Below are 27,388 nucleotides of genomic sequence, written 5' to 3' on the forward strand. Positions count from 1 at the left end.
CTTAATATAATAAAACAATTAATCAATCATTGGTCCACGACAGAATGATTATGTTTATCAAACTTTAATAATTTGTTTGAGGTTTCTGTTCTATTATTTGTTAAAGGGCAATACTAAATCTGATGAGAACAGGTGGAATTGACTGAAAGAAAATCATTAGTATTTTATTTGAATAATGTCAGAGTCTGGTTTAATGTAAATCTCGTGTTTTATCTTTCTTACTAGGAAAATGAATAATTGTTTACTCTGAATTTAACCCACTCCATTATTTTGGTTATTAGAACAATGCATACTGGATACACACAGTGGCAAGCAACTATAATCCCAGATACTCGAGAAGAAAAGATAGAAGGGCCGAGAGTTTGACCTAGTGGTAGAGTGCTTGCCTAGCATGCACAAAGGCCTGGGTTCAATTCCTCAGTACCACATACATAGAAACAAAACAGAAGTGGTGCTGAGGCTCAAGTGGTAGAGTTCTAGCCTTGAGAACACCCAAGGACAGTGCTCAGGCCCTGAACTCAAGCCCAGGACTGGCAAAAAAAAAAAATAAGAAAAGATAGGAGAGTCTAGTTCATGGCTAGTTCAAGAAAGTGAGACCTCCATCTCAACCAGTCAAAGCTGGTAAACCTGTCAGCTCAGTTACATGGAAAGTAGGATCACTGAAGGATTCCAGTCTGCTAAGCTGAATAAAAATTTAACAGTTACTTCTCAAAACAACTAAAGCCTAAAGGTTGTAGACATAGCTCAAGTGGCAGAGCATCTGACTAGCAATCTCAAGGCTCTGAGTTTAATCCCAATACTGGCAAAAAAAAACAAAAACAAAACAACAATATTAACAATAAAACTCTCACACATGAAACAATTGACTAGAACATAAAATACCCTCTTATTACAAAATAATCAACAACAAAAAATAGTATTTGGACTGTTTACTATATTTTGAAAACAAAGAATGCTCAAGGATATTGAGTTACATGGCACATATGCAAGTTTTATTACTCACCATCAAACCATCAGTTCCAATTTGCAGACAATTACGTCTATCTTTATCATTTCCATTGTGTCTTAAATAACATCCCATTTTCCCCATAGTGTTATCCTGAAAAAGAATAAAAGGCCATCCATCTTTATGAGAAGCCATAAAAGATTCCTAAATCTGCCACACCCTCACCTATTCCCTAATAATTTTGTATTTTCCATGTTTTGAATCTCTGAGCCAAACACCAATATTTTGTTAGCATACTTTTGTCTTAAAATATTTGATATTTCAAATTTGTCTCTGTTGAAGACTTCTCTCATCTCCCTGGTATAGTGTGTCCTTTGTGGAGAAGAATCAGAAAGAGTGTGAGGACTGTAGTACATCTTTATGTGTCTAGGATAATGCATGCATCCCCCAGGAACAGAATGCTACAGCACCAAGCTTCCACTTGACCTCCATTTGTAGGATCACTGTCCAGTCTGTCTTTCCTCCTTCCCTCCCTCGCATATTTTTCTTCTCACCATCGGTCTGGCATGAGTGAATGTGTAAGTCACCTCCACGTTTATACATACAGCTCTGTATTAAGTCACTTCTGACCTAGGAAAAGTAAAACTCCTCAAAGAGATTTCCATAGAGGAAAGGTCCCTGATGTTAGATGTGAATTACTAGACACATCAATTTCTCTGCCGCCGTATCATTTATGTATCAGCTTCGAAAGGGTAGAATCAGGCTACAAATTGTTCTGATGAAATTGAAAATACCTGGTGTGATTTAAGAGGAGATTTGAAAAGATGAGCTTTGAGCTTCAATGGAGAGACAGGTTACTTTGTACTTTTAAAGAAAAGAAGAAAGGTATTTCGACATTTTGGATGTAAGGCAAAAAAGGGGGGGAGCAAGCATTAAACATCCTTCCTTTCTGACTATTTCTAGAAATATCTCCGGAAGATATCTTTGAAAAGCAGATGAATTTCCAATTCTATTTTTTTCTGTAGGAATATTTCTTACTGCAGTCAAATTCTGAGCGCTACAAGGCACATAGTTTAAATATATAGCCACAGTTGAGAATGGCATATTTTATGTTTCATAAATCTTTATAGGCCATCATCCAATATGATATATTTCCTGGGATACTCTTCTTACTTAAGGAGACTTTCATAATAAAAGAAGTTAAATATGGTGATGTGTCCTACCTCCTGACTTTTAGACTGAACATTCTTAATGCCAGTGAGTTTGGGAAAGACGACAGAGCAACTTTGATTTGATTTCTCTGGGTCTTTTTCCATAGCCTAGTCTTAAAATCAAAATCTAATATAAAAGTTTTTAATATTATTCTTTCTAAGAATTATTGCTGGACATAATAGTACAGGCTTATAGACTTCAGCTCTAAGGACGGTGATGAAAGAGGATCATGATTTTGAGGTCAATATGGGCTACTTAATTATGTAATAAGTCTCTACAGGGAAAATTTAAAGGAATATATATGCATATATATAAACTTATAGCTTATATATGTCTGCTATAACTCTATCAATTATCAGTTTACGTATATAGATCTGTCTATATATCAGCAAATAAATACAGTATATATGTACACATCTGTGTAGCGTATCATTTCACACAGAAGGAATGGAGTTGGTCTCAGGCCTTTTTACCTCTCATTTGAATGGGCTAGAAGTTAACAGTCTCTAGATGAACTTGTCCCTCTCACAGTGTACTAAAAATCATAAATACTATCTATTTCAGCTTGCCAGTAGTAGTGACATTAATATTGTAGTGAAGATTTTGATTCCTTAATAGTGGATACTTTGGGGTAAATTGAGTTCTATGAAGGTTAGAGATTTTCTACAGAATATTTGCACCGTATATTCTGTTTCCTTCCCCAAATGTCAAACCCCAAAGGATCCAAGAAGGAATAAATTTTAGAAAGCTATTGTATAATTTTAGTTCCAATTAAAAATTAAATAATAACAAACCAGCACTGGAGGCAACTACATGAAAAATAGGAAGAAAGACTGTATGGCAGTTTGAGAAGCAATAAAGAACCAGACATGCAGAAAATGCATATAACATATTTGTAGATGTTTGACCAAATACTTCTGGTGTCTCGCTGATTTCTTTTGTAAAAAAAAATTTCAGTAAGAGCAAAAGTTTAAAAATACAGTTGCAAAATTACTAAGTTAACATTAAACATGTGTTTTAGAAACATGCTATAATAAGACTTTTTGTATTAGGAGTATTAAGCAAAGTCAAATCTGCTTGTTGAAATATAGAATTTCCTGACATTAAAGACCTAAATTTTTACATAATTACAACACAGAGCAAAATTTAGAGACAAAAGATATTGCTTAAGAGCAGTAATGGGAATGAAAATAATTTTCTCAGGAAAATGACAGACTTTAGTGATTGAAAATAATGCATGTTCTGATGGAAGACTATCAAACTTGTCCCTTTTTTACACTTTTTCCTTCAAGGAAAAAAATGTTCTATAATTGAACCACTGACCTTTAATGTTTGCATGGACAGTTTGAAAGCCTCATATTTCCTTAAGGAGCAAAAAATCTTGAAGCAACTGGGAACCTAATTTTTTAAAGAAACTTATGGAACAAACTATCATTTTGAAAATGACACAGATAGAACTTGGTATCCAATATGAATGATTATGTAGGATTACTTATATATGTCAGGATGCCCTGTGGCCTTCAGAAAACCTGGCTAGAATTTTATAAGGGATTCAAAATTAATCCCAAGTACTTTAGCAAAGTAATTGTTTTCAAACAATTTATAAGACATTTCAGAAATGATATTAAAGAAACACAGGGGAATAAAAATATCGAAATGTTTTGCTAGTAAAATATGTTTAAGAAGAAAGTTTAGTTTGCTTGAATATATCATTAGAGTCATCTCCATGAAAATAAATAACCTAGCATATTGTATATTGTTTGAAATAGGAAAGGGAAGGGGGGAAATCAAGATGATTGGGAGGGGGTGGGAGAGGGAAATGGGGACAAAAACATGAGAAGGGGTAGCAATGTGTAAGAAGTAATGCACCTACTACCTGAGAATGTAACTGTAAACCCTCTCTATATTTCCCTGACAATAAAAATAAATAAATTAATTAATTTAATTTAAAAGAAGAAGATAAAGAATACTTAGATACAAAAACTGAGAATATATCTATGAGTGTATCCTAAGCATAATATATTTAAAGTATGTATCCATAAGCAAAATAAGTAATAAATTACATCTGGTCACTGTGCAAGATGTGGTGAAAAGAATCAAAAGGAAAGCAAATTTACAATTAACTTTGAAAACTGAATAGCTATCTTATGCAGAACCACACGAGTGAAGAACTTTTAGCCACACTACTTTTCAAATGTTAAGGTTACAACCATTAAAAATGAATCTATGAAACCAATAGCCCTTCTATACTGCAAAATTTAGAATTTTTCAATCTACGTTTATTTCTGATATCAATTATAGGTCCCCAAGACCATTCTCAGGTTTGATGGTTCCTAGAAGCATATGCAGAACATATTTTAAAAACTATAGTATGTTACAGTTCATAACTACACACATGCAGCGGATATCACCAAAGGAAGAGGCTAGGATGAAGAGTGTAGAAGGGTTGTAGGCATGAGCCTTTCCTTGTCTTTAGTAAAGGCTTGCAAAGTACGAAATTCTCTCACAAGGATGTGGAAAAATATGCCAAGGTATCTGCAAACTTATAAGCTCATCTCAGCCTTGGTATTTAAACATTTCACTTGAGCTCTGTCAGCTAGACATGATGACCTCCTGTTAAATTTAGCTCACAGTACCCCCAGGGTTGAGGTGGATCTGCGCTCTTAGTGAACATTGTTGCATAGGTAGTATAGCCTGTCTAGGGTGGTCCAAAGCCTTTGTTCAACAGAGGCAGCTTTTCAGATAGAACTTCACACGGAAGTGCAGGAAGAAGGTAGACCTCTCTTGAGATATGATTCATCTTTCACAAATACTCAGATTTCACACAATTCAACAGACTGATCACTAGGATAACATGTGCCTGTAAATACCATGTCTGCATTTGCTTCTTCACACTCTTCCTGGGAGGCCTTCCCTGGAGGAAAGGTTTGTTAGCAATTTGAAATATAATACACACCGATCCAGACAAATGGTATGTTGGTATATATTACTTGAAAAGAGAATGAGATGATCACTATTTCTTGAAGGCAGGAAATTAAGAGGATTGTCCAATGTGTTATAGCTAGTATGGATTAAAAATATAAATCAAGGCATTTTTCATTATATTTTCATAAATTTTCATTGCCTATGGCTTTAAAGAATATTTCGCATGCATGATTTGGTTAAATGTCTTTCCCTCTGAATATTCAGAGGAGAATAAACAGAAATATTCACCAATTATAGATTGTTTATGATACAAATGTCTTAATTTACCTGTATCTTTGGAGGGCAATAGTTCTACCAGAGATGTCCTGAAATAATTCTGTCAATGAAGAATTCTGCTTCAGAATTTTTAGGATATTCTACAATGAGCTGATCAGCTCATTCTAGTAAAGACTGATGTGTACATTATCACCACAATAAAATACAATTTAAAAAAAGACTGATTGATGATCTATATAGACTCCTATTAGCACAGTCCACTCCAAAATATGCTGATTCTTCCTTTCTCTCTCCTTCCTTCCTTCTTTCCTTCCTTCCTTCCTTCCTTTCTTCCTTCTTTCCTTCCTTCCTTCCTTCCTTCCTTCCTTCCTTCCTTCCTTCCTTCCTTCCTTCCTTCCTTCCTTCTTTCCTTCCTTTCTCCCCTTTCTTACTTGCTTCCTTCCTTCTTCCTTTCTACTTTCCTTCCTTTCTTGTGAATCTCTTAAACTGTGATGCTCAGTATACCCTATTAAACATGCAATATTTCCTAGAGCATTGGTTTTACCTGCAAAATAATTTCTTAGTTCTTTACCATATTTGAAAGGGTGTACTCATATATTAACTAATCTTGTTACAGAATTTCCTGGTTTAGTAGAATCCATTACAAAGCAAACCATCAAGAATAATATACTGTTTTAGGATGCTGGAAAATATGCTTAGAAAACTGGATATTCTAAATAATTGTTGGAATCTACAGAACTTTAATAGAATTAAACTTGGTTTACAAATATTTTATTTTGTGGCTCTGGTTCTGGGGGCTTGAACTCAGTGTCTAGGCACTGTTTTTGAGCTTATTTGCTCATTGGTTGTTCTTGTCCTCACTTGCACCACAGCTTCACTTTTGACCTTTTTTTTGGGTGGGGGATAGTTTATTGAAGACAAGAATCTCATGGACTTTTCACCTCAGTGCTGGCTTCAAGTTGAAATCCTCAGATTTCAGCCTTTTGAGCAGCTAGAATAATAGCTACTGGTGAACTTCCAGTGTTCAGTTAACTTTGTTTGCAAGCATTTTATACATAATCAATAACAGAATATGAGAAGCTAAAAAATTTCAAATAGGATATAACAGAATACAAAAATAGGATAACAAATTAAAAGTAGAGAAAAAATGGGAAAGGGTAAAACTATTCAAGAAATAATGTGCCCACTACCTGGTGAATGTAATGGCAACTCAGCTGTATATCATCCCAACAATAAAATAAAAATTTTGATAAAGGAAAATTTCAATTCTACATATTTTAATACCATATTTATGTTTAGTTCTGAAGAAATTTTCTAGGATTTTGGAAGGCTCTGTGGTATAGTGATATGAAAAGTTTAAGTTGTGAATTAGTCTAAATTGCTAAAATGGTGAACCAATGCAGCAGCAATAGCCACAAGAAATATGTTGAATATGAACTTTACAACTTGGGTAAGGTAAGTGGGAGAAAAACATGGAAAGGGGTAACAATGTACAAGTGCAGTTTCTACAGAGAATGCTCTGAATACTGCGTTGTAGATCTCAGAAGCTACATACAAGAAGTACTCACTACCTTATGAATGTAAATGTAACCCCTTTATACATCACCCTGACAATAAAATTTAAAAATAAATAAATAAATAAGCCAGAAATGGTGCTGAGGCTCAAGTGGTAGAACTCTAGCTTTGAAAAGTCCAAGGACAGTGCTCAGACCCTGAGCTCAAGCCCAGGATTGGCAAAAAAAAAAAAAAAAAAAGCCAGGGCAGGGGAGGGTTGGCTGGAATATGTTTGAATGTTAGAAGTGGTGACAGTGACCAAAATGCCCTGTATTCATAATCTGCTTCAGTGAATGACAGCTTCTTTGTACAACTACTTAAAGATAATAAAATTATTCAAACTATCTATCTGTGTGATATTCATCACACAAGGTTCCCTTATTTTAAAAAAAATCTCATAATAAAATAGGAAATACTGAAGTCTCTCTTCTAAACACTACTTAATGTAAATTATACTGCTTACTTTACTTTTTGCATACTAATAATGTAAATAATTTTATAAGACCTTAAATAATCAGGACCTAAAAAGCTTAACTCAAGTTTCAACTTTAAAATTTTTGACAGAACAAAACAATTAAAGGGATGTAGATAATAAGTACATAAATAATAAGTATTGTAGTATTTGTAAATAATAAGTACATAAAAGCATATGATCTTAATATTACTCACAAAACTGATAGTCATTATATATGTATACACATGTCTGTATTTATATCAACATATATGTGTGGTTACTAGGAAATGTATATATATTCATGTGTAAACATATGTTTGTGCACTTATACCTATATGTCGTTACCTGGAAATGACAGTTAAATATTGGTGCACTCTTTCCACTATTTAAGATAAAATTAGTTATTATTATTCAATGTAACAAATTCAGCAAGGTAAAAAGAAGAATAAATATTAAAGTCTCCATCTGCTATGTACCTATTTGCAAATTAAAACTTAGAAAATGTTGAGATCAATGTTTTGCTGAAAAAGGTCAAGTTTACTCTACCATAAATTGGTCAATCTTGACCTCATTTAGTATAATATTTTAAAATCTTAGATTGACATCGATGAAAATATTTCATCCAGTGTGAAGATGCACTGTGAATATTGATTTGTTCATATTATCCAAATACATACTCTTGAGTCACAGTTAAACAACAGTGTATTTGATGGAATGAAATCAAGATAAAATCAAATCTGAAAAGGATTTATCATCACAAATATTTTATATACCAATTAAAATATTATCAAAACATGCCTAGCTGTGTGGAAAATGCAAACCCTTCTAAGTTGTTCTCTGTTGTCTGTATGCTTGGGCAACCAGGGTCCTCAAATTAGTGGCAGCAACACCGATGTTCAGCTTTTTTCAGAAGGTAGTTTTCTCTTAGCAATTTCTAGCTTTGTCTGTCTAGTGGTTAAACATGAATACATAGCCAGAAGCACTAAATTTGAATTTCTGAGAAGATATTTTATTTGATAGGCTGGTCTTCTATGATCATTGACAATAAAGTACTAAGATCAATAAGTTAGAGAAAAAATAGTTCTAATAAAATGTTCAAGCTTCATATATAAAAATACGTGCATATATATTGCACCTTTCTGTCTCCTCCTCTCTACCAGTACCCTCAAAAGATTGATTTCTTTTTTGTTTTGTCTTCTATTCCTTAAAAACACGTCAGTGTACAAGTAGTGACCAGTAACAAGACAAATGAGAAAATTATAGAAAATGAGAAAAAAATATTGAAAAGATCTGAAATCCCAGATTTTGTTTGTTTTTCATGTCTACATAGCAGAAGACAAATAATATAATCTAGAAAAGGAGCACCTAGTGTCCAGAGAAATGAAGTTATGGCCATACAGGACCATACCAAAATACTGACTCTCACCTTCAATAATTGATTTCCCTGTACTGCATAATGACACTTAGAGCAGGTGTGGGTGGCTCACACCTGTAATCCTAGCTACTCGGGAGATTGATATCTTAGGTCCCCAGAATCCCAGTTCAAAACTAGAAAGTCCATGAGCCTCATCTCCGACAAACTACTGAGAAAAAGCTAGAAGTGGTTCTGTGGCTCAAGCAGTAGAGCGTTCACTTTGAGCTAAAGAACCTCAAGGGACAGTGCCAAGTCCCTCAGCTCAAAGCCCAGGACCAGCAAAATCAAACAAACAAACAAGCAGCAATAACAACAACAACAGAAAAAAAACATTTAGAACAATTCACAATTCACTATTTGAATAATGTGAACATCTATTTTGAAATGCTGAAAGATGGAATTTGACCTGAATTCTTTAATTAATTAAGTATACAACAAATAGGAAGAAGTGCATTTTCTTGAACCACCCAATTTTTTTCATATATTTTTATTGCAATTAATAGGAGGGTTTCATTATATTCGCTAGATAGAAGGTGCATTACTTCACATACATTGATACCCTTTCTCATGTCTTGGTCCCCATTTCCCTCCCCCCACCCTCACCCCTCGTTTGTGTTCCTTTCAGTCTGGCTTACTTCACTTAATATGATTTTTTCTAAGTCTTTCCATTTCCTTACAAATGGGGCAATGTCATTCTTTCTGACAGCAGCATAGAATTCCATTGTGTATAAATACCACATCTTGTTGATCCACTCATCAACTGAGGGACATCTGGGTTGGTTCCATATCTTTGCTATGGTAAATAGTGCTGCAGTGAACATCGTTGTGCTAGTGGAGTATGCCTTTGTTTCTGGATGGTTGGGTAAATGACAAGTAGTGGAATTGTGAACCATTCAATTTTCTAAAAAGAAAAAAACCCTAGTATGCACACACATGCGCGCGCGTACATACACACACACACACACACACACACACACACACACACACACACACACACACGCATTCCCCTAATTCCTCCATATTTACAGTCTTATTTTGTGACTACTGAAAGAACCCAGCTGCAAAGCCACGGGTGATGATGGGATGGGATGGGATGGGCCTATAACCCCAGCTTCCCAAGGGCTCCAGAAGAGGAGCAGTGCTTTCCTCCTTGCCAGCTTCATGAACGATGACACAGACACTGATCTGAAGAGATATTAGTCCTGACAAAGAATGACAGATTTCCTAAATAAATATATGCTGCTGAAAGCAGCATTTCACTTACATGTTATCTGCTATCCTGTCTGGGCTGAGATTTGAAACATCCAATAAGAACTGATTTAAATTTGCACTAGGGTTGCAGAAGAGTTAATAGAAAACAAGAATTCAAAAGCTCCTGCAACTTGAGAGTGTTGTGTTTTCCTCATATTTTCTCTGGTTGTAATTAGAGACATATCTCTCACCTACCTTAAAATGCTTGTACTTTGAGCATACATGTGTCAGAAAATGCTGGAGAGAGTCCTGAAGAACGATCACATTTGAATGTAGGAGCAAATGTGTCATTAGCTAATTAGCCTCAGCCCCACACTACAGTTTGTTTTCCCTCCAATAGACATATTTTATAATTTCCCTCTGCCTTTCTAGATAACTGGTGCCAGTGTAGATACAAATCTCCAAAATGAGCGGGTGAAGAACATCATTTATCCAAACATCTTACAGATTTTATAAATTGAACAAAAAATATTCTGTCTTCTACTTTTGTTGGTAAAATGTGAAAATGGCACCCTTAAGTAGGGGTTTTCTAGTTCTGTAACAGCGAATGGCCACACGGTCTTTCTACACAGCAAATGCAAGATATACTCAAAGATTACAAAGAATGCTGTAGTTTTTACACTTATTACTGAAAGACCTCTAAAATACAACTGCATTTTTAAATATTTTAGATTGTTATTTAAGCAAACCCAGTGTACACTTTGACTCTATTTCTGTTGGCACTTGGATTTTATAAAGTATTTTGTTTTACACAGTTGCACTTCTTTTAGAATGATTATTCAATACATCTATGGTCTTTACATGTGATATTAAAATTTCCATACCTGCAATTTTCAATTTTAGAACAATGGAGGCTCTCCATATGTATTCTTCTTATAAATAAGTAAATGCTATTAATCATTTAATGATTTGTTCCTTGAAAGTTTTTTATTGAAACCTCTGCTGAAAAGTAGAGATTTAAATTGTTTCCTCTAAAATGGTCTTTCCAAAAAGTGTTCTAACCCTGTGCTTTGGAATGTTGGATAGAGCCACAAAAACACATGAATTTAAACTGTATTATTCCAAATAAATGCATTTTTCTAGTAGGAATAGAAAACAGGATCTTAGCTTGAATGTTAAATTCTAACTATGCAGTCTCAGTGATGAATTGGAAACCAACACTGTAAATTAGAGAAAATGTCAGAAAACCACAGTGTGTACCCTTGTTTCCTGCTGTTGCAATGACAACCTCTCTTGGTTTTGGTGAGTGATTCCTTGCTTTGGCCTGAGTGTATGAGCTTTTGCTAACTGAGATACGGTTACTTTATAAAATATCTAATCTAGTAGGATGTCCTCCTGGGTCAGTGCAGAGTATTACCTGAGACAAAGTCTCAATTAAATGAGCACGTTTTATATGTCAGGATGATGGATTCTAGACTTAGCACAAACCAGAATTCTTTTCAAAAATAGCCTTTGAAATATGATGTCCATGAAGATAAAAAATTACTCACCTACCAGATAGGGACAGCATTTTGCATTCGCTCTCAACAGCAAATAATCTTTCCACAGAGCCCACAGAAAGACAAGCAAATCATGCCTTGTTACTTTGTGTTAACTAGTGCCATACTACCTAACAATTTAGAAATTATATATATATATATATGTACATGTATATTCATTCTAAGGGATATTTTGTGAGTATAAAAGACTGAACCAATCTATTCTTAAAGAGAGTATTTAAAAGTTACACTTTGATTTCAAAATATAGGTTATGTCTTCCCTCATATAATGATTTTTCTTTCCACTCTCCTTTCTTTCCCTTCTTCCTTCTTTAGTTTCTTTTTTCTCTTTAATTCTTTCTCTCTTTATCTCTCATTCTTAATTTTATTTTCAGTTCCCTCTTTGATTCTATGGCCATGTTTGGATATCAAATGAGAAAGAAAATTACCATTCAATCATAAGCTGCCTAATAAAATTAAAGGGTGAAGAGATTTCCATACTCTAACATGAAATTTAAGAATATTAACATGAAGTATTTAGAAACAAAACTTACAAAATCAGTAGGCCAAAACAGGAAATCATATAAAGACAAAACAATATACATACTTCACTTCTGATCCAGGTTATTTATAATTCATAATCATTCTTATCAAGATCCTAATGTTTTGCTCATTTTTCTTCCCAAAACAGTTATTACTAAAGATATTCTACAGATCTTCACAGGGAAAAGGTGAAACTATATGCCACCATATGGGGATGATTATGTTTTATTGCATGAATGATGGAAAAGCAAAATCAACCTAATTTAAAATCTGCCCAGATTGAGCATGAAAGTGAAAGGCTCCTGTAAGACCTTCATGGAGGGTCAGGGAGTGAATGTAGGGCAGTTTATCTCCCTGACCATCCAATGGCTGGGAGTTGGCAATTTCAAAAGTGTGGAGTCCAAGAGTCTCCCAAGGAAACAACCTCTCCTTCACTCACCTCCTAGGTTGTGACAAAGGAGCTAAGCGGCTCAACTGGCAATTTGTTCTGCGGATGGGTTAATTTTGTTTTGTATGACAGAACTGAGAAAATAATACCATCAAAAACTGGTTTTTTTTTCTGCCAAAGCCCCTGCACAGTCCTATTTCCCATCTTCCTTTGCAGTTAAGGGTCTGACACCTTAGGTGAAGGTGACAGACACACAGATAGACAAATAGACAAATGATAGATATGCATTTACATATGCATTCCTATAGGGTGGTGTGTTTCACTGCCATACTTGTTTTCATAAAATATTTTCTACCATTTATTAAGTCTCTTTCACCATGCCTCTTTTGAATCTGAGAGTCATGCTCCCACGACGATGGCAGAGTTGGATCTCTGAGTCATTGTTCTGGAAAAGACTAAATTAAGGAAGCTGCCTGAGCATCATTAGGTGATGGCAGAAGTAACTAATTAACTAAATATGTAGATAAATTTTGCTTTGTTTTCAACTGAGAAAACCAAGCGAATGAAATGGTAAATTTATGAGTTGGGTGTCAGTGCTGCATACCTATAATCCTAGCTACTTGGGAGGCTAAAATCTGAGGAATACAGTTTAAAGGTAACCTGAGCAGGAAAGTCTGTCAGGCTCTTATATCTAATTAATCACCAAAAAGCTACAAGTGGAGTTGTAGTTCAGTATAGTAGAGAGTCAACCATGAGCGAAAAAGCTGAGGGAGAGTGCCACCTTATTAGTGCACAGACATACACACACACACACACACACACACACACACACACACACAGAGAAAGAGACAGAGAGAAAGAGAGAGAGAGAGAGAGAGAAAGAGAGAGAGAGAGAGAGAGAGAGAGAAAGCAAAAATTTTCTGCATCAGAAACCATTTCTTGCCTCATCTAACTGTTAAACATGAAAATGACATTTAAAATAACCATGTAAGGGCTGGGAGTTTGGCCTAGTGGTTAAAGTGCTTGCCTAGCATGCATGAAAACCTGGGTTCGATTCCTCGGTACCACATACATAGAAAAAAGCCGGAAGTGGTGCTGAGGCTCAAGTGGTAGAGCTCTAGCTTTGAGAAAGTCCAAGGACAGAGCTCAGGCCCTGAGCTCAAGCCCAGGACTGGCAAAAAAATAATAATAATAATAACCATGTAAAGGAATCTCTTTAATGTGTTAAATAATTACCAAATCTTGCATTTGAGAAATATTGTACTATATATCTGGTAAATATCATGTAACCCTTCTATTAATTACAATAAAATATATGAAAAAAAATTAATTAAAATGAATGACAGAGAAAAAGAAAGCTGTAGGATTGATATTCTTTCTTGTCATTTTTAGGTTTTCCAGGGCAATTTTGACAATGACACCCATAGAAAAAATGTCATCGACCCTCCCATCTATGCAAGGCACATACGAATCCTTCCTTGGTCCTGGTATGGAAGGATCACTCTGCGGTCAGAGCTGCTGGGCTGCACAGAGGAGGAGTAAGACACCCTCATGTCACACAGCAACTTCTGTTTCCCTAACAGTATCTCCACAGTATGGACTGTGCAAATTCTGCAGGAAACGGAATGAGTTGTGTGTGTGTGTGTGTGTGTGTGTGTGTGTGTGTGTGTGTGTGTGTGTGTGTGTGTGAAAAGATTGTTTGGATTTTTGTCTTTTAAGGAGGTCTAAGCCTGCCTTATCAATTATTCCATTTTATTTTTAATCATTCAGCTCTCCTAAGTAACACAGCATTTATTATGGATTGATTTTTTTCATTGTTTCTGGAATTACATTGGCTGGAATATATTAAGGAAAATGAGTATGTTTCTTATCATAGCAAAGGTAAAGAAATTTAACAGCTGTCATATCACAGAAAATAAGCATAAAATACAATGAGAATAAATGTTGATAAAGCATTTACACTCAAAGCTCGACTAATTCTCATAAAGGAAATATTGCAGTGCTAGCAATAAGATTTCTTTTCTGTAATCAATCCACATTATCCTGTTTCTCTGTGCCTACCTAATAGGTCAGTGTTCATAACACAATTTTGAAAAAGAATCTGTAATTACCAGTAATAATTATCTTAATACCCATTTTCACTTTCATTATTTTTAATTGGAGATTTGTAAGTCTTCTGGCTTGGGTCTATTGCCAAAATAAGTCAATATTTTCCAATTTAATTATCTTCCTATTATTTACCTAAATACAGTGTCATCTTTATTTATATACATGGAACATTATTGAATATTGGTAAATTGATTCATATTTAATAATAATTAAACTGAGTTGGAAATTTTAACTTGAAAGGAAGCTATAACCATGTAATTTCCAAACACTTCTCTTATGGAAAAATTCTATGCATCATTTTGCTGAAAAGAAACAAAGCTATAGTGTCACTTTACATTTAAATCTTCATTTTGATCTTATTTACAGAGCATTATATTTACTTTAAAAGAGTAAAAATCATCTTTTGTTTATTTAAAAACTAGCAAACAAATGCTGCTTCAGTGCTACATAGCTTGGCCAATCTCTATATTTCCTGTGAAGTGAAATTTTTATTTGTATTTGAAACTAGCAGTGGTTTCCCAGGAAAGCACATATGTAGTTATTTGTAAGAAGCCAAGTGTTTACTAATGACAAAGTCATAAACCATTTTCAAGGGGAAAATTGATTTCTATAGATTTTGCTTCAAAGGTTCTGAAAAAAGTCAGCAATTATCATCATACATTGTTCCTGATAATGGAGGCTTCATTGACATCCCTTTCCAATCAAAGCACAGGCTGCCTTCCATAAATGTCCTCAGCTCCTAATTTATAAAGTCTGCAAGTATTTATTTTATAAGGCTTAGACATGGAATTATTGGAGTTTAAAATTAAGGGTCTTGGGGAAAAAAAGGGGGTGATATGTGTACGAAGTGTTAAGGCCCTGCACAACACTGATAAGTTTTTTTTTTCTTTAATGTCTGTACTGCATAACAAAAGCCACTAGATTGTTACTGTCTTGTCTATCCATCTGTTTAACAGCATATCTTCATGATGTATATATGGAGTGGTACTCAATCATAGTGAAAATTTTAAAGAGAAAGTCAATCACAATGACATTATTAATAAGAGCAAATCTATCCTTCTAAGGGGACTGGCTGCTCATATGTTGATTCCATGTTCACACTTTCTGCTTCAGGCTCTTATAATGGAATGGTTGACTTTAAATGTCTAAAAGAAGATCAGCTCACAATATCTTTTAAAAATAAAATTTCCATGTGTTTTAGCTGATATTAATTTTATTTTCTTAGGATTTTACAAGTGGCTAAATTAAAAAAATAATTTTATAAAAAGTTATGCAAGTCTATGAAACACCTATACTTGGGCAGAAACCAATGACTGATATCTGTAATAGTACCAGTTTGAGAGCTGAGATTGACGGGATCATTGTTCAGGGCAAGACAGGGCCGAAAAATGTCTGTGAGACTCCTTTACAAAAACTAGAGAGACACAGTCTTGAACACTGGCTGTCTTCACTAATAGCAAGCCTGGTGAACTGTACCCAGATTCATTCACCCCTCAAATTATAAGCATAAATTATATTTAGATACATGGCTCAGTGGTAAGAATGCTTGCTAGTAAATCTCTGGCTCTGAGTTCAAAACCCCAAGAAAAGAACTACCACGAAGAGAAAAAAACCTGCACATGCTTACTTTATACCCTGTGCTCCATTATTTTCTTCTAGGATTTATAGTCCTACCAAATTTTAAGTGTTTTTTTTATGTTAGATTCTGTAGACCATATTCTAAAGATTATGAGTAGTACTTTGTGACTGGTAAATGATCTCAAAATTATTTATGGTTTAATGTGATGTTTCTCGATTTTTTTCCACTGACTGTTGTTTTAAAAATACACTTTCCAGGGGAGTTAGACAAGATTGGGTTGGTTCCATTTCAGAAGTCACTAGAATGGCCTCCTCCTGCTTGGGCTTTTGCTTGCGCCTGTTTTCTGGACAGCTCGTGTGCATGGAACAAAGATTTCCCAGTAAAGAGATTCCCCATATGGAAATATTAATATAAGTATGAAGTAGCTTGTAGGTCATTTGTATCAATGACATCAAAAGCAGATTTTTTTAATTTTAATTACCACTAAGACAAGCAAACAGAAAACACCAAAAAATCAGCTAGTCTTACATATAGTAACTGTCAAAAACTAATTTGGTAACATGAAATTAGAAAACATCTCCCATTGATCCATGTCTTAATGACAGCAATTATCCCATACAACTTCAGTATGAAGGTTGACTTTCTCTTTCTGAATCACTTTATAATGATAGGTAGTGGATTTTGAAAACGTGGAATACTAATGATTGTAATTGGCAGTCAACAAATGATGAAATATAATGCTGAATGCTGGTGCCCTATGTGTCACTAAATACAGAGAATAACCAAGACATTACTTTTGCAAACTTTCAAGCTGTGTAATATTCCAATGTTGTTTTTTTTCTTTGTATATATACTTAAATCACATAGAATGTTGTATAATCAGTATGACCTTGTCTAGTCTTCAAACTTAAAATAAACTTTTGAAAATCAGTGTTAACTTTTGCAGCAGTTATAATTAAACTTATTTGTTAAGAATACAAAAATTGTCTGTGAATGCCCACTACTTACAACACATACTTGGCTTATTTTCATTTGTACTAAAATATTAAAGGGATTAAAAGTAGACCTTATAGTAATGGTCTAATATACACTTAGCAAAATGTATTTTCTAAAGATTACTAAAATGTATACATGCCTTATGCTTATGGGATATTATCATCTCTCTCTCTCTTTCTCTCCCCCTCCCTTCCTCCCTCCCTTCCTCCCTCCCTCCCCCTTTCTCTCACCCCTGTCAAGACCTAATGTTCTGGCTAGTGCATGACTCCAGCACTGGAGCCACATTTCCCAGCCCTATCTTGGACCCAGCCTCCTAAGTAGCTAGAATCAGACCTGTGAGCTACCTGGGACCCAGCCTTAGGCTCATTATACTTGTAGAATTTTACTTTTTACCAAATATCAGTATTCCAGTTGTGTTTGCCCCACATATCTTTAATGTTTTCTGCTGTAAGACTTATATCTCCATTATTATTCAGATAACTTCACTATTGCTTCTGTTATTTATTCATTACATAATGTTCAGGAGTATAATGAAATGAGACACTCAGAAGTAAGCAATGATATGACACTAACAATTTATTTTCCATCGAGCTTCAGCTATTGCTTAATGAAAACCATAATACTTGGCACCTTCATAAACTGTTACTGGCTGCATGAAAGTCACTAGGAAGATATTAAATATAGTTACTTCCCATTTTCTGGTATTTTCTTAAGTTTCAATTATTGGGAAAATTAAGATATTAATGTTGGCACCTTTGCATTGCAATGAATCTCTGACAAGTCTCATTACTAACTTCTTACTTGTACTGATATATTCTCAAATATTAATAGTATTTCATTAGATTGAATGATTTAATTGAATTCTATTGCTAGTACACATACATACACAAATATGACTCTTAATTCAAAGCAACTATACAATATCCTTTGAATAAGGCTATTAATAAATTATGACAACATCTACATAGGATAAAAAATAATTGTGTTAATACAATAAATGCTTGGACAGTTTGGAATTTGTTTCTAAGATATATTAAAGTATTAAGAAATAGGAAATGTGTTATTTGTAACTTTCAAAAATTTTAAGAGTCTCTCACTTCAGCTTTAAATAGATGACTTTACATAAAGGTTTGAGAAGGTCAACAAAATTAGTTGTTCCATGAGTTGCGCTGATCTCTTTTTCTTTATACAAAAAAACCATTATTTTTATGAAATTAACAAACAAGATAGTATATTACTTATTCCTGAAAATTCTATCTTTCACCTTTGATGTGCAGAAGGATCCTTTACTCCAACAGGTAAAGTGAAGTATTAAACCACTTTGTCAGTACAGAACTGTTTCAACTACCCTGAAACAAAATACATTGTCATTTCTCTTTACAAAGTCAGAGAATTCCTAGTGTAAGTAGCACTTTTTTTACGGGCTTCAAAGGTGAAAATAGAATTCTTTGGTTCTCCTGTAGTAAATATCTGTAATTTATTTTGGATGCTTCATCATTACTGCCAAAAGAGTTTCTCACGGTACAGAAGTGGCACTTAAAGAATTACTTCTATTCGATGAATTCAGTAGAAGTAAGGAGAAAATGTTTTTTTGGAAGAGGTACCTTATTTAGTTGTTTCTACATAACTTGGAAAAAGCTTATTGAGTGACTGGAAAACACTAATGCCATAGAAAAATGATCACAATAACCCAGAACTAGGTTTTACATGCAATAAATGCCTCTGATTTAACTTAATTTTTACATCCTCCAAGGCACAAACCATATTCTTCCACACTTATATAAAATCCCTATGGTGGCCTTCATGTACCCCTACATCAGTATGTGAATAAGAATGATGGATTACAATGTAAGAGCAACCCACTGCTCCTTGTTTAAGGATGTGGCAGCAATGTCACTAATGGTACATTAAACTAGTTGTACCCCCAATAGCCAGTGAAGACAGACTTTCAGTCATGTATATAAACATAAAAAACAAGCACTCTTTTGAATTAATGGGAAGAGTATTGAGAATGTCTGTGTGAGTATGATAAATAAAGCAGAAATGTATTAAGGATGAATGACCAAGAGATAAATTGAACATAGAGTTATATTTACCTAATGACTAGTCCATGTTTGGGGAACATAGCAAAATATGAAAGGAAAATAATAATAATAATAATAATAATAAATTAATAAAATCCTTGCATTTCAGGAACTCACTCATTTCTCCTTAAGGATAATGAAGTATAATGACATTTTTCTGCCCACATCCAGGGAGGAGGGACTGAGCAGAGTGTCTAAAATAACAAACCACAAAGGAAATGCTAAATCACAAACCTTAGAAGCTTTATTTCTTAAGTACTCCAATTTCCTTAGCAACCATATGTTAATAAATAAATACTAGTTCTGGCAACAGAATCAACACTAAAAAACTTACTTTAATGGTATAAATACTTTGATTAGATGCTTGAAAATGTAACAACTAAGACACTAAAAGCTACATACAGAGAATAGTAAGATTACTATAATGCTTTTCAAGCTGCTAATGGAAGGAAATAAATGCACTTTTATATACTGCACTTGGACTTAGAAAAAGGCAACAATAGCAAGAAAGAAAGTAAATAAGGGGAGACAAATATATATCTATTCTGAAAATCGTTTTTTCAAATATTTTTACTGAAATTAATAAAAGGGTTACATTATATTCACCAGATAAAAGGTGCATTACTTCACATTGATATCCTTTCTCATGTCCCCATTTCCCTCCCCCACCCCTGCCCCTCATCTTGTCCCCCATCCCTATCCTATTTCAAATAACCAAATAAACATATATACAATATATCAGATAACAAGGTAAAATACTGTAACAATATGAGATAATCAAGGGACAGCAAAAGAAATGAGAGATAACAGAGTACATTAAGGACAACAAACAATATATGGCCTTTGTTTCTATATCCTGGAGGTCCTTTAATTTAGTTATATGGCCTTATGTCTAGGTTTTGCTCTACTGTAAATCTCTGCTAGGAGAGCCCAAGGTTTCTACTGATTATGACAAATGAGGGAAACTATGTTTCTTTGAGTCTGGCTTACTTCACTTAATATGATTTTTTCTAGGTCTTCCATTTTGAAAATAGTTTTAGAGAATATTTTAATTCAATTATAGTCTTGAGATTAAATATATTTTTAACAGCATAACTCACTCTTCTAACTTTGAGACATTATTGTGAAAATTGCAAACAATTGTTACAGGGGCCCGGAACTGCTTTCTACAATGGTGATATTTGATAGCTGAATGGCTTGGCATGCTAGGTGACCAATGTGAGTTGAGAGGCAGAATTGCATAGATCTAGTCAGTAGGAGTCTGTTAGTGGTTTGGTAGAGAGAAAGTTTGGAGCTGGAATCCTGAGAAGGGTTTTAAGAGAAATAAAATAGAGATATTGAAAAATATGTGTTGATTTCTTTTTATGGGTGAATAAAGCTCTGTGCTATCCCCATAAAAGATTCGGAAGAAATCCCAGTTTCTCCCTCACTTCACTTCATTCTTGATTCTCCAGAAGAATGCACATCGGAGTATGAAATGTCACCCGAAATTTGGCCTGAAGCACGAATCAAATCTAACAGCACTGGACCTCTACTTGGAGTGAAATCGAATGGGGGGTTGGTGGGTGGTTTATTTTGTTTTGTGTTTCCTCTTCATTTGTTCTAATAGTCTTCAGTAACTTTAAGGTGATAATTTTACAGTTGCCTCTCATTTAAATATTCATAATCTGAATTCCTCCACAGCTACATTCCAGAATTCCAACCCTGTCTTTAGCATTTCCCTAACCCACATTTCATATCATAAATTCCAGACCTTGTTTGGCTCAAATATTCCTTTCCTTCTCCTGCAGACTTTCATATATGTATTTCTCTTTTGTTTCCCTGTTGTCACTTTCATAACAAATAAGGATTTGAGACTCATGCAAGAGGCCTCAGCCTGCTATCATCGGCAAAAATATTGGTGAAAATATCAAGGACAAAATGACTATCAGAGCAGCAGCGCAAGACACAAAGCAGCTGTGCCAGAGTACGTCAGTTCAAGTGAAATCTAGCTTGCTTCTCTCTGCCAATCAGAAACAGGAATAAGTCCGACCACAGTCTGTGCCTTTGCATCTATCATGTTCACAGGAAATGACCCTTTATCTAACTGGGACCAGGGTTTGGTTAGTTCTAATGCCTGTCTACTATTTTTTATTAAAGTAAATCTTCTATAATGAAAGGCTATAAATATTCTGTAAACTTTGTCAGTGCATTTATCTTGGACTGCAATTATTCTGTCCTCCATACACTACAGTACAAAAATGTGGAAAGTCCCACCCTTTCACCACCTTTCCTCCACTGACTGCGGCTTGTAGATGGAACCCAAAACAACTCTTTCTTCACCATACTCTTGCCTTTAAAAATAACTTAGCTAATTATTGTATGATTGTAACTGATTAAGCCTATATTAGATGGAAGAAGAAAACAAATAGTCTGTTTTTATTGTTATTCATTCAATAAATTCCTATTGAGACCTACTACTCAGTGTTTATGGATTTGTAATCCAGATAACCAAGCATCGTATCTGCATAGATTCAGAGAAGTTTCTAAAAATGACGGCAGAATTTTATGAAGAATTAAAGTGAGGGGCTGACCTCAATTGCATTAACACTTTCAAATGTACCTAAGACTTTGGTTCCTGAAACTTCTTGGCGATAATGTTTATAACTTTTTTATTGTTTGCTCAATCTAGATTAACTTTTTAATGAGGTTTACAAACCATTTTAGTTACTTCATCCTTATGAGCATGCTAATGAGCTATTTGAACCAAGACTTTTAGGAATGCAGAAACAATTAAGTATTTGTACACTGGTGTTATAATGTCTGCATGAAACTACATCTTTCCAGGAGAAAACAGATCACAGGGCTCTGATTTTTCAAAACTTGATAGATGATTCTACTATGAGTTCCATTGAGATATTTCAATGAATTTGTGAGCCACAGACTTCTATGTTCTAATAATAAATATAAAAATAATAGAAAGTTTAAAATATACCTTTTAAGTGAGCTTGCATTTGGGGAATATTCACTACCATGTTCATGTTGCAAGTAAAAGTAATGTTCTCTCACATTACTTTCTGTGAGACTGTGCTCTGGTATTCAGAATTTATGTAATACTGTCTAAAAAAACTAAATTGGTTTCTATCACAAATTTTAGTTGTGCAATACTAACTGTGGCTAAACTAAAATTTACTTTATTGTCAGAAACATTTATTAGAAAAGATTCCAATTAAGTGGCTTCAGTATTGGAATTCACCTTTTTACTTTCTTTTTTCTTTTATTGTCGGGGTGATGTATAGAGGGGTTACAGTTACATTCATGAAGTAGTGGATATACTACCCCTTCCCATGTTTTTCTCCCACATTCCCTAACCCTCCCAATGGTAAGTTAATTTTTAATCAAAAATAGTAATCTATTTAAAAGTTGCATTATTTCTTCTACTACCTATTTTATGATCAAAGAAAGTATTCATTTTTCAAAGCCTCATGCATTCTGATGTTACCCAAGGGAAACATACATGCACTTGAATATTTTGAGCATATTTTTATTTGTGTGCTTTAAGTTGCACATTTGATTTATAAACCTAAATTTCCAATTTATATGTACCAGACATTGTACAACATTTTGCAGCTTCTGAAAGAACGTTGCATGCTCCTCTTTTTTCATATATTTTTATTGTAATTAATAGAAGGGTACATGATTTTTGCCAGATAGAAGGTGCATTAATTCCCATACATTGATACCCTTTCACATGTCTTGCATGCTCCTCTTTATTTTAGGCCTTGGGTCTGGAAAATCTTACTGCCCACAGAACTTTGCTAATCCCACTGATTCCTGAGCAGACAACCACAGCTTTCAAGGAGTCATTCATAACCTTGCAGAGGATGGTTCATGTGGTGGCGTCTCTAACGTTCACAGCACAAGAACTGTGCCAATCATAACTTTTCTCTTAGAGATATCATTGACAAGCCTGTCATTTCCTCAGCCACATAGAAGTCTATTACTGAGCCTATCCAAACAGAACTCTAGAAACGGTCGGTGAGAGATTGTAGACCAGTGTTACTATAGTAGAGTGAGAGATAAATAAGAAATTTGTCATGGAAGCAATCTGAGTGAGAAAAATGCTAACCCTTGTATTTTTGTTCTTGCTCTTTTTCATCCTTGTTTTATCAAAATAAAAATTGTTTATGGGATATGGGAGGGGTGAAGATCAAGATCTAGATATACCGGTAATAGAAAGATTCTTTTTTTCCTAGGTTTATATACCTTACCTTCCGAATGGAAGTATAGATATTTTTGTGGTGTCTGTGTTCAACTAAAACATTTAATACTCCCTAATCATCTTGGATAATAGGATTGCCATATGACATCAAAGCAGTAAATGATTCTCCCAGAATCTATGGAACTATGGCCACTTTAAAACTCTCTTTTTTGATTCAAAGAGATTTGTGTAGAAGCTCAGATATCTTTTTTTTCATTATGACCTCTGTCATTTCCCCCATTGCTCTGAAAGATTATTATTATGGCTGTTCCTAGACTCTGTCCAAATAAATCCTGTACTGGTGCCAAGTAAAACACCCTGTGTACTTATTTATCTCTGGTAATGCAGCAGTACAGCAATCTCTTTTGCTGACTTCATGGAATTAGAGCTGCATAGTGGGGTTGTTTAATTCATACTCCCAGTTCTATAATCTTAAACCTGTGTCTGGAGTTCTTTGGAATGGCCACCCTGTTGTAGTCAAAACCATCTCCTCATCCAAACTCCAGGCTTTACCCCATCCTCCCCATTTCCTTTCTTCCAGTGTCCTCTGTATTACTATGTAGTCCATACAAGCGCTGAGTTTTTGACTCCTGGCCTCCATCTCTAGTGACAGGATTACAGGAATAAGCCATCTTGTCAGGCTACCTATTTCCTTTTACATTTTGAATATTTCTTTACTTCTATGGAACTAGTGTTTTTCTTTTCTCTCTCTCTCTCTTTTGTAAGCTAGCAAGCTTCACAGGATAGAAGACCTTTGGTGCCTCTGTACTCAGTGAATGTGGTGGGTCTGTTTGTTATTACCCTGTGCATACCTTGTCTTTCTCCTGAGACCCATAAACATTTATTCAACGAGCTCCCCCTGTCGGCCATGCTCATTAAAAGTACATGTGTCTTTGCAAATAGTAAATGCATAGGCTCTGAGTAGTAATTCTACTATGTACAGTAGTTAGGATGAAATTAAAAGGTATAAAGATTAGGAAGGCTTCTTGATAAGAAGTAGCCAAATAGAAGTTTAGTGTTTTGAAACTTGGAAGTAATATTTCCTTCCTTTTAGTTATCTTTATTAGAGCACTTTATTTCATCAGGTAATTTTTTGGCTGGGAAAGTATCAAAAGTCAAGAAGCATGTAAATCTTCATTATGAAAAAATTACACCATTTATGGGAGAATCCAGTGGGTAGGAAGAGGGAGAAGCAACAGGGTGACAAGAAAATGAATAATGCAGAAGTACATCCTATATAGATATAAAAACAACAAAATGACCCCACCAAAGCTATTAAACAAAGAAGGAAGATGAAGGAAAGAGTAATGGGGCAAAGTTCATTAAAGTACATCATACATAAACCATAAATATTATATTGCAGCAACTCTGTATAATTAATTTATGTTAACTTTTAAATTATATCAATCTGAAAAATCAGGGGTGTGAGAAGCATGGAGATTGAGAGGGGTGTGGATGGTAATTCCATTACTGTGGTTATATGGAACATTGCAAAATATGAAAGGAATCCCATCATGGCAGAGTATAACTTTGTAAATTATACTTGCAAAGTAAGTGAGCATAAATTTTTAAAGAATTCAAATCTTCATAAAAGATAAGGCCCCACAAGGTCTTTACTGACTGAAATGGTTGAGTAACTGTGAAGTTAGGAGAGATACTTCAAAGTGAGAAATCCTTCTCCTCCAGATGTGGGTAAGAGTTTAAGAGTGTCAGAGCCAAGTACTGTTGGCTAGTGCCTGAAACCCTTGCCACCCTCAAGGCTGATATACAAGGATGTCTGCTCAAAGCTAGCTAGGACAAGAAAGTCCGTGATACTTTTATCTCCAATTAACCATCAAAAGCCAGAAGAGGAGTGGTGGCACAAGTGGTAGAGTGCAATCCTTAAACAAAGCAGCTAAAGAACATCCAGATGCTACATACCCGCCGCAGTACCCGCCGAAAAATAAAGTTTTCTTTGAACTGCCAACTGCAGATTTTCCATGGCTTCATTCCTCTAGTGTTTTATTCCTATTGGATAGTTTTCAGCACCATGGCCAACAAATACTACCAGAAACTACAAAAACCAGTAACTGGAGCAATGAAAGCTCCTGCTCTAGGCAAGAACTCCACTTTCTTGTTCATGTTCTCAAAGAGGCTTTACTTCTTAAATTGTCATTGAAAAGTAAGTTTGCTACCCAAGGCAGAGAGGGGGGCGGGGAGTAGGCCCTTGTCCCACTTAGTGTAACATGCTTTGCACATCACCTAAAAAAATAAAATAATATAAAATCAAAACAGACTGTCATTTTGTTCAGAGAAAGGCTCCGGGTGCAATGCTAAAAACTTCTGTTGGGATCTTTCCGTTTGGAATGTATTTTGACTGAAAGAGCTTTTATCTCTGCCTCAGTAACCTTCCCCTTATCACTCAGCAGGAGCCAGCTGCCTCCCTTCAGGTGACGTTCTGACAGACACAACAGACAACTCTCTTCCTGCTATTGCACATTTATCCAGACTTCCTTGGAGTGAGAAAGCTTTCCCTGGCTATTTACTCTTGGAGGCAAAGGAAAAGCCCTTGCTTCAAAGATTGAGCTGCTATTTCCTGCAGCCAAGACCCACACTGTCTAGAAGAGCACACTGGAGCATGCTAATCAGATCCCTTTATGTTCTGCATTAAACTGAGAAGTGTATAGAGTCATTCAAAAGGTGCACGACTCAGTGTATTTCGTTGCAATATCTACACATAAATGTGGCTGAAGTAGATTTAGAAGTGAGGATTAGATTTAAAGTGCCACTGCATGACTCCACATGAATTTGTCTCTTTTCAAGCAGTTTCTTCTAGGTGTGCAGAACCACAGCAATGAGCAGGTCATTCATAAAGCATGGAACGAGTGTTCTTTGTGGTCACACATTTTCCTTAAAAATCTGCAAATTATGCCATGAAGAATTTGGGCACAGATCCATTTCCAACCCCTATGCTGTCTCAGGGGTGGCCCACAGAAAGATAGATGCCAAAAAAAAAAAAAAGGTCACATGGAATACTTTTAAGATCCCTTTCTCCTACTTCATTTATGATTTTAATTAACTACCATCTACAAAACCCTACCTACAAAAGTCTACTTTGTGTCATCCCTACCCACACATTCATGAGAACCAACATAAGAAAAAATCCTTTGTAATGCCAAAATTAAATTACTTAACATGTAAGCTTATATCCTATTAATTCACATGTTATGCCACAAAAAGCTATTGGATTCTTGACATTCTCTTTTTATAAAGTCACCAATCTCTGTGAGAGGATGTGTTTGTAATAGCACATTATCTCAAACTGTGTAAGAGGTCAAGGGAAAGGCTATTAATTGACAAATATTACATAAAACACAAATGGATGGATCTAATATTTATTTATGTCACTTATTATGTGCCATCAGTGAAGGAAGACCTCATTTATTTATCTCATTTCATTCTTGTAGAAGGCCTCTGATTTTGATGCTAATATAGTCTCCATGTTACACATGAGGAAACTAAAGCACCTAGTTTAAGTGTGCTGCTAATGTAAAATGGACCCAGGCCATGAACTCACCCAGTCTGAGTTTGGCACTCCTGTTCCTTATTGCTGTGTGTTTATGTGAGAAGCTTCTGTTTGTTCATTAAGCAGATTGCTGACTATACTCCTTTCTTATTCAGAATTTGGGGGGAAATGACAAGAACAAATTGCACTGCTTGTTTTCATGCTGAAGTTTTCTTTTAAAAATCAGTTTCTAACTTTAGATGTGCTGGTTTTCACTTGTCTCCTGCTTTCACTCTAATTAATATATTCAGTTACATAGATCCTATTGCAGGGATTGTATATTTACATCACATGATTGCTCTTCAATTGACAGTTATATTGTTAAGTTTAAAAAAAATACAAGAAAGAGGGATTGAAAATTTAACTCAGTTGTGGGAGTGCCTTGCTGCACCTGT

At 34.9% G+C, this 27,388-nt stretch overlaps 1 protein-coding gene across 2 annotated transcripts in view; it reads left to right on the top strand.

Annotated features, from left to right (window-relative positions):
- Edil3 (EGF like and discoidin domains 3) overlaps positions 1-27,388 on the top strand; it is a 380,429-nt gene that overhangs the window by 344,729 nt on the left and 8,312 nt on the right. Inside the window, exon 11 of one of the 2 annotated variants that reach the window (XM_090331669.1) lies at positions 13,834-17,112. The exons of the other annotated variant lie outside the window; for it this stretch is intronic. Coding sequence (XP_090187795.1) covers positions 13,834-13,983 — 150 coding nt within the window. The 3' untranslated portion in view covers positions 13,984-17,112. Of the gene's footprint in view, positions 1-13,833; positions 17,113-27,388 lie in introns of those variants that run through there. 2 annotated transcript variants of the gene reach the window in all.

Source organism: Megascapheus bottae, chromosome 4 (assembly GCF_031878675.1).
Source record: "Megascapheus bottae isolate mThoBot1 chromosome 4, mThoBot2.hap1, whole genome shotgun sequence".
Classification (NCBI taxonomy): Eukaryota; Metazoa; Chordata; class Mammalia; order Rodentia; family Geomyidae; genus Megascapheus; species Megascapheus bottae.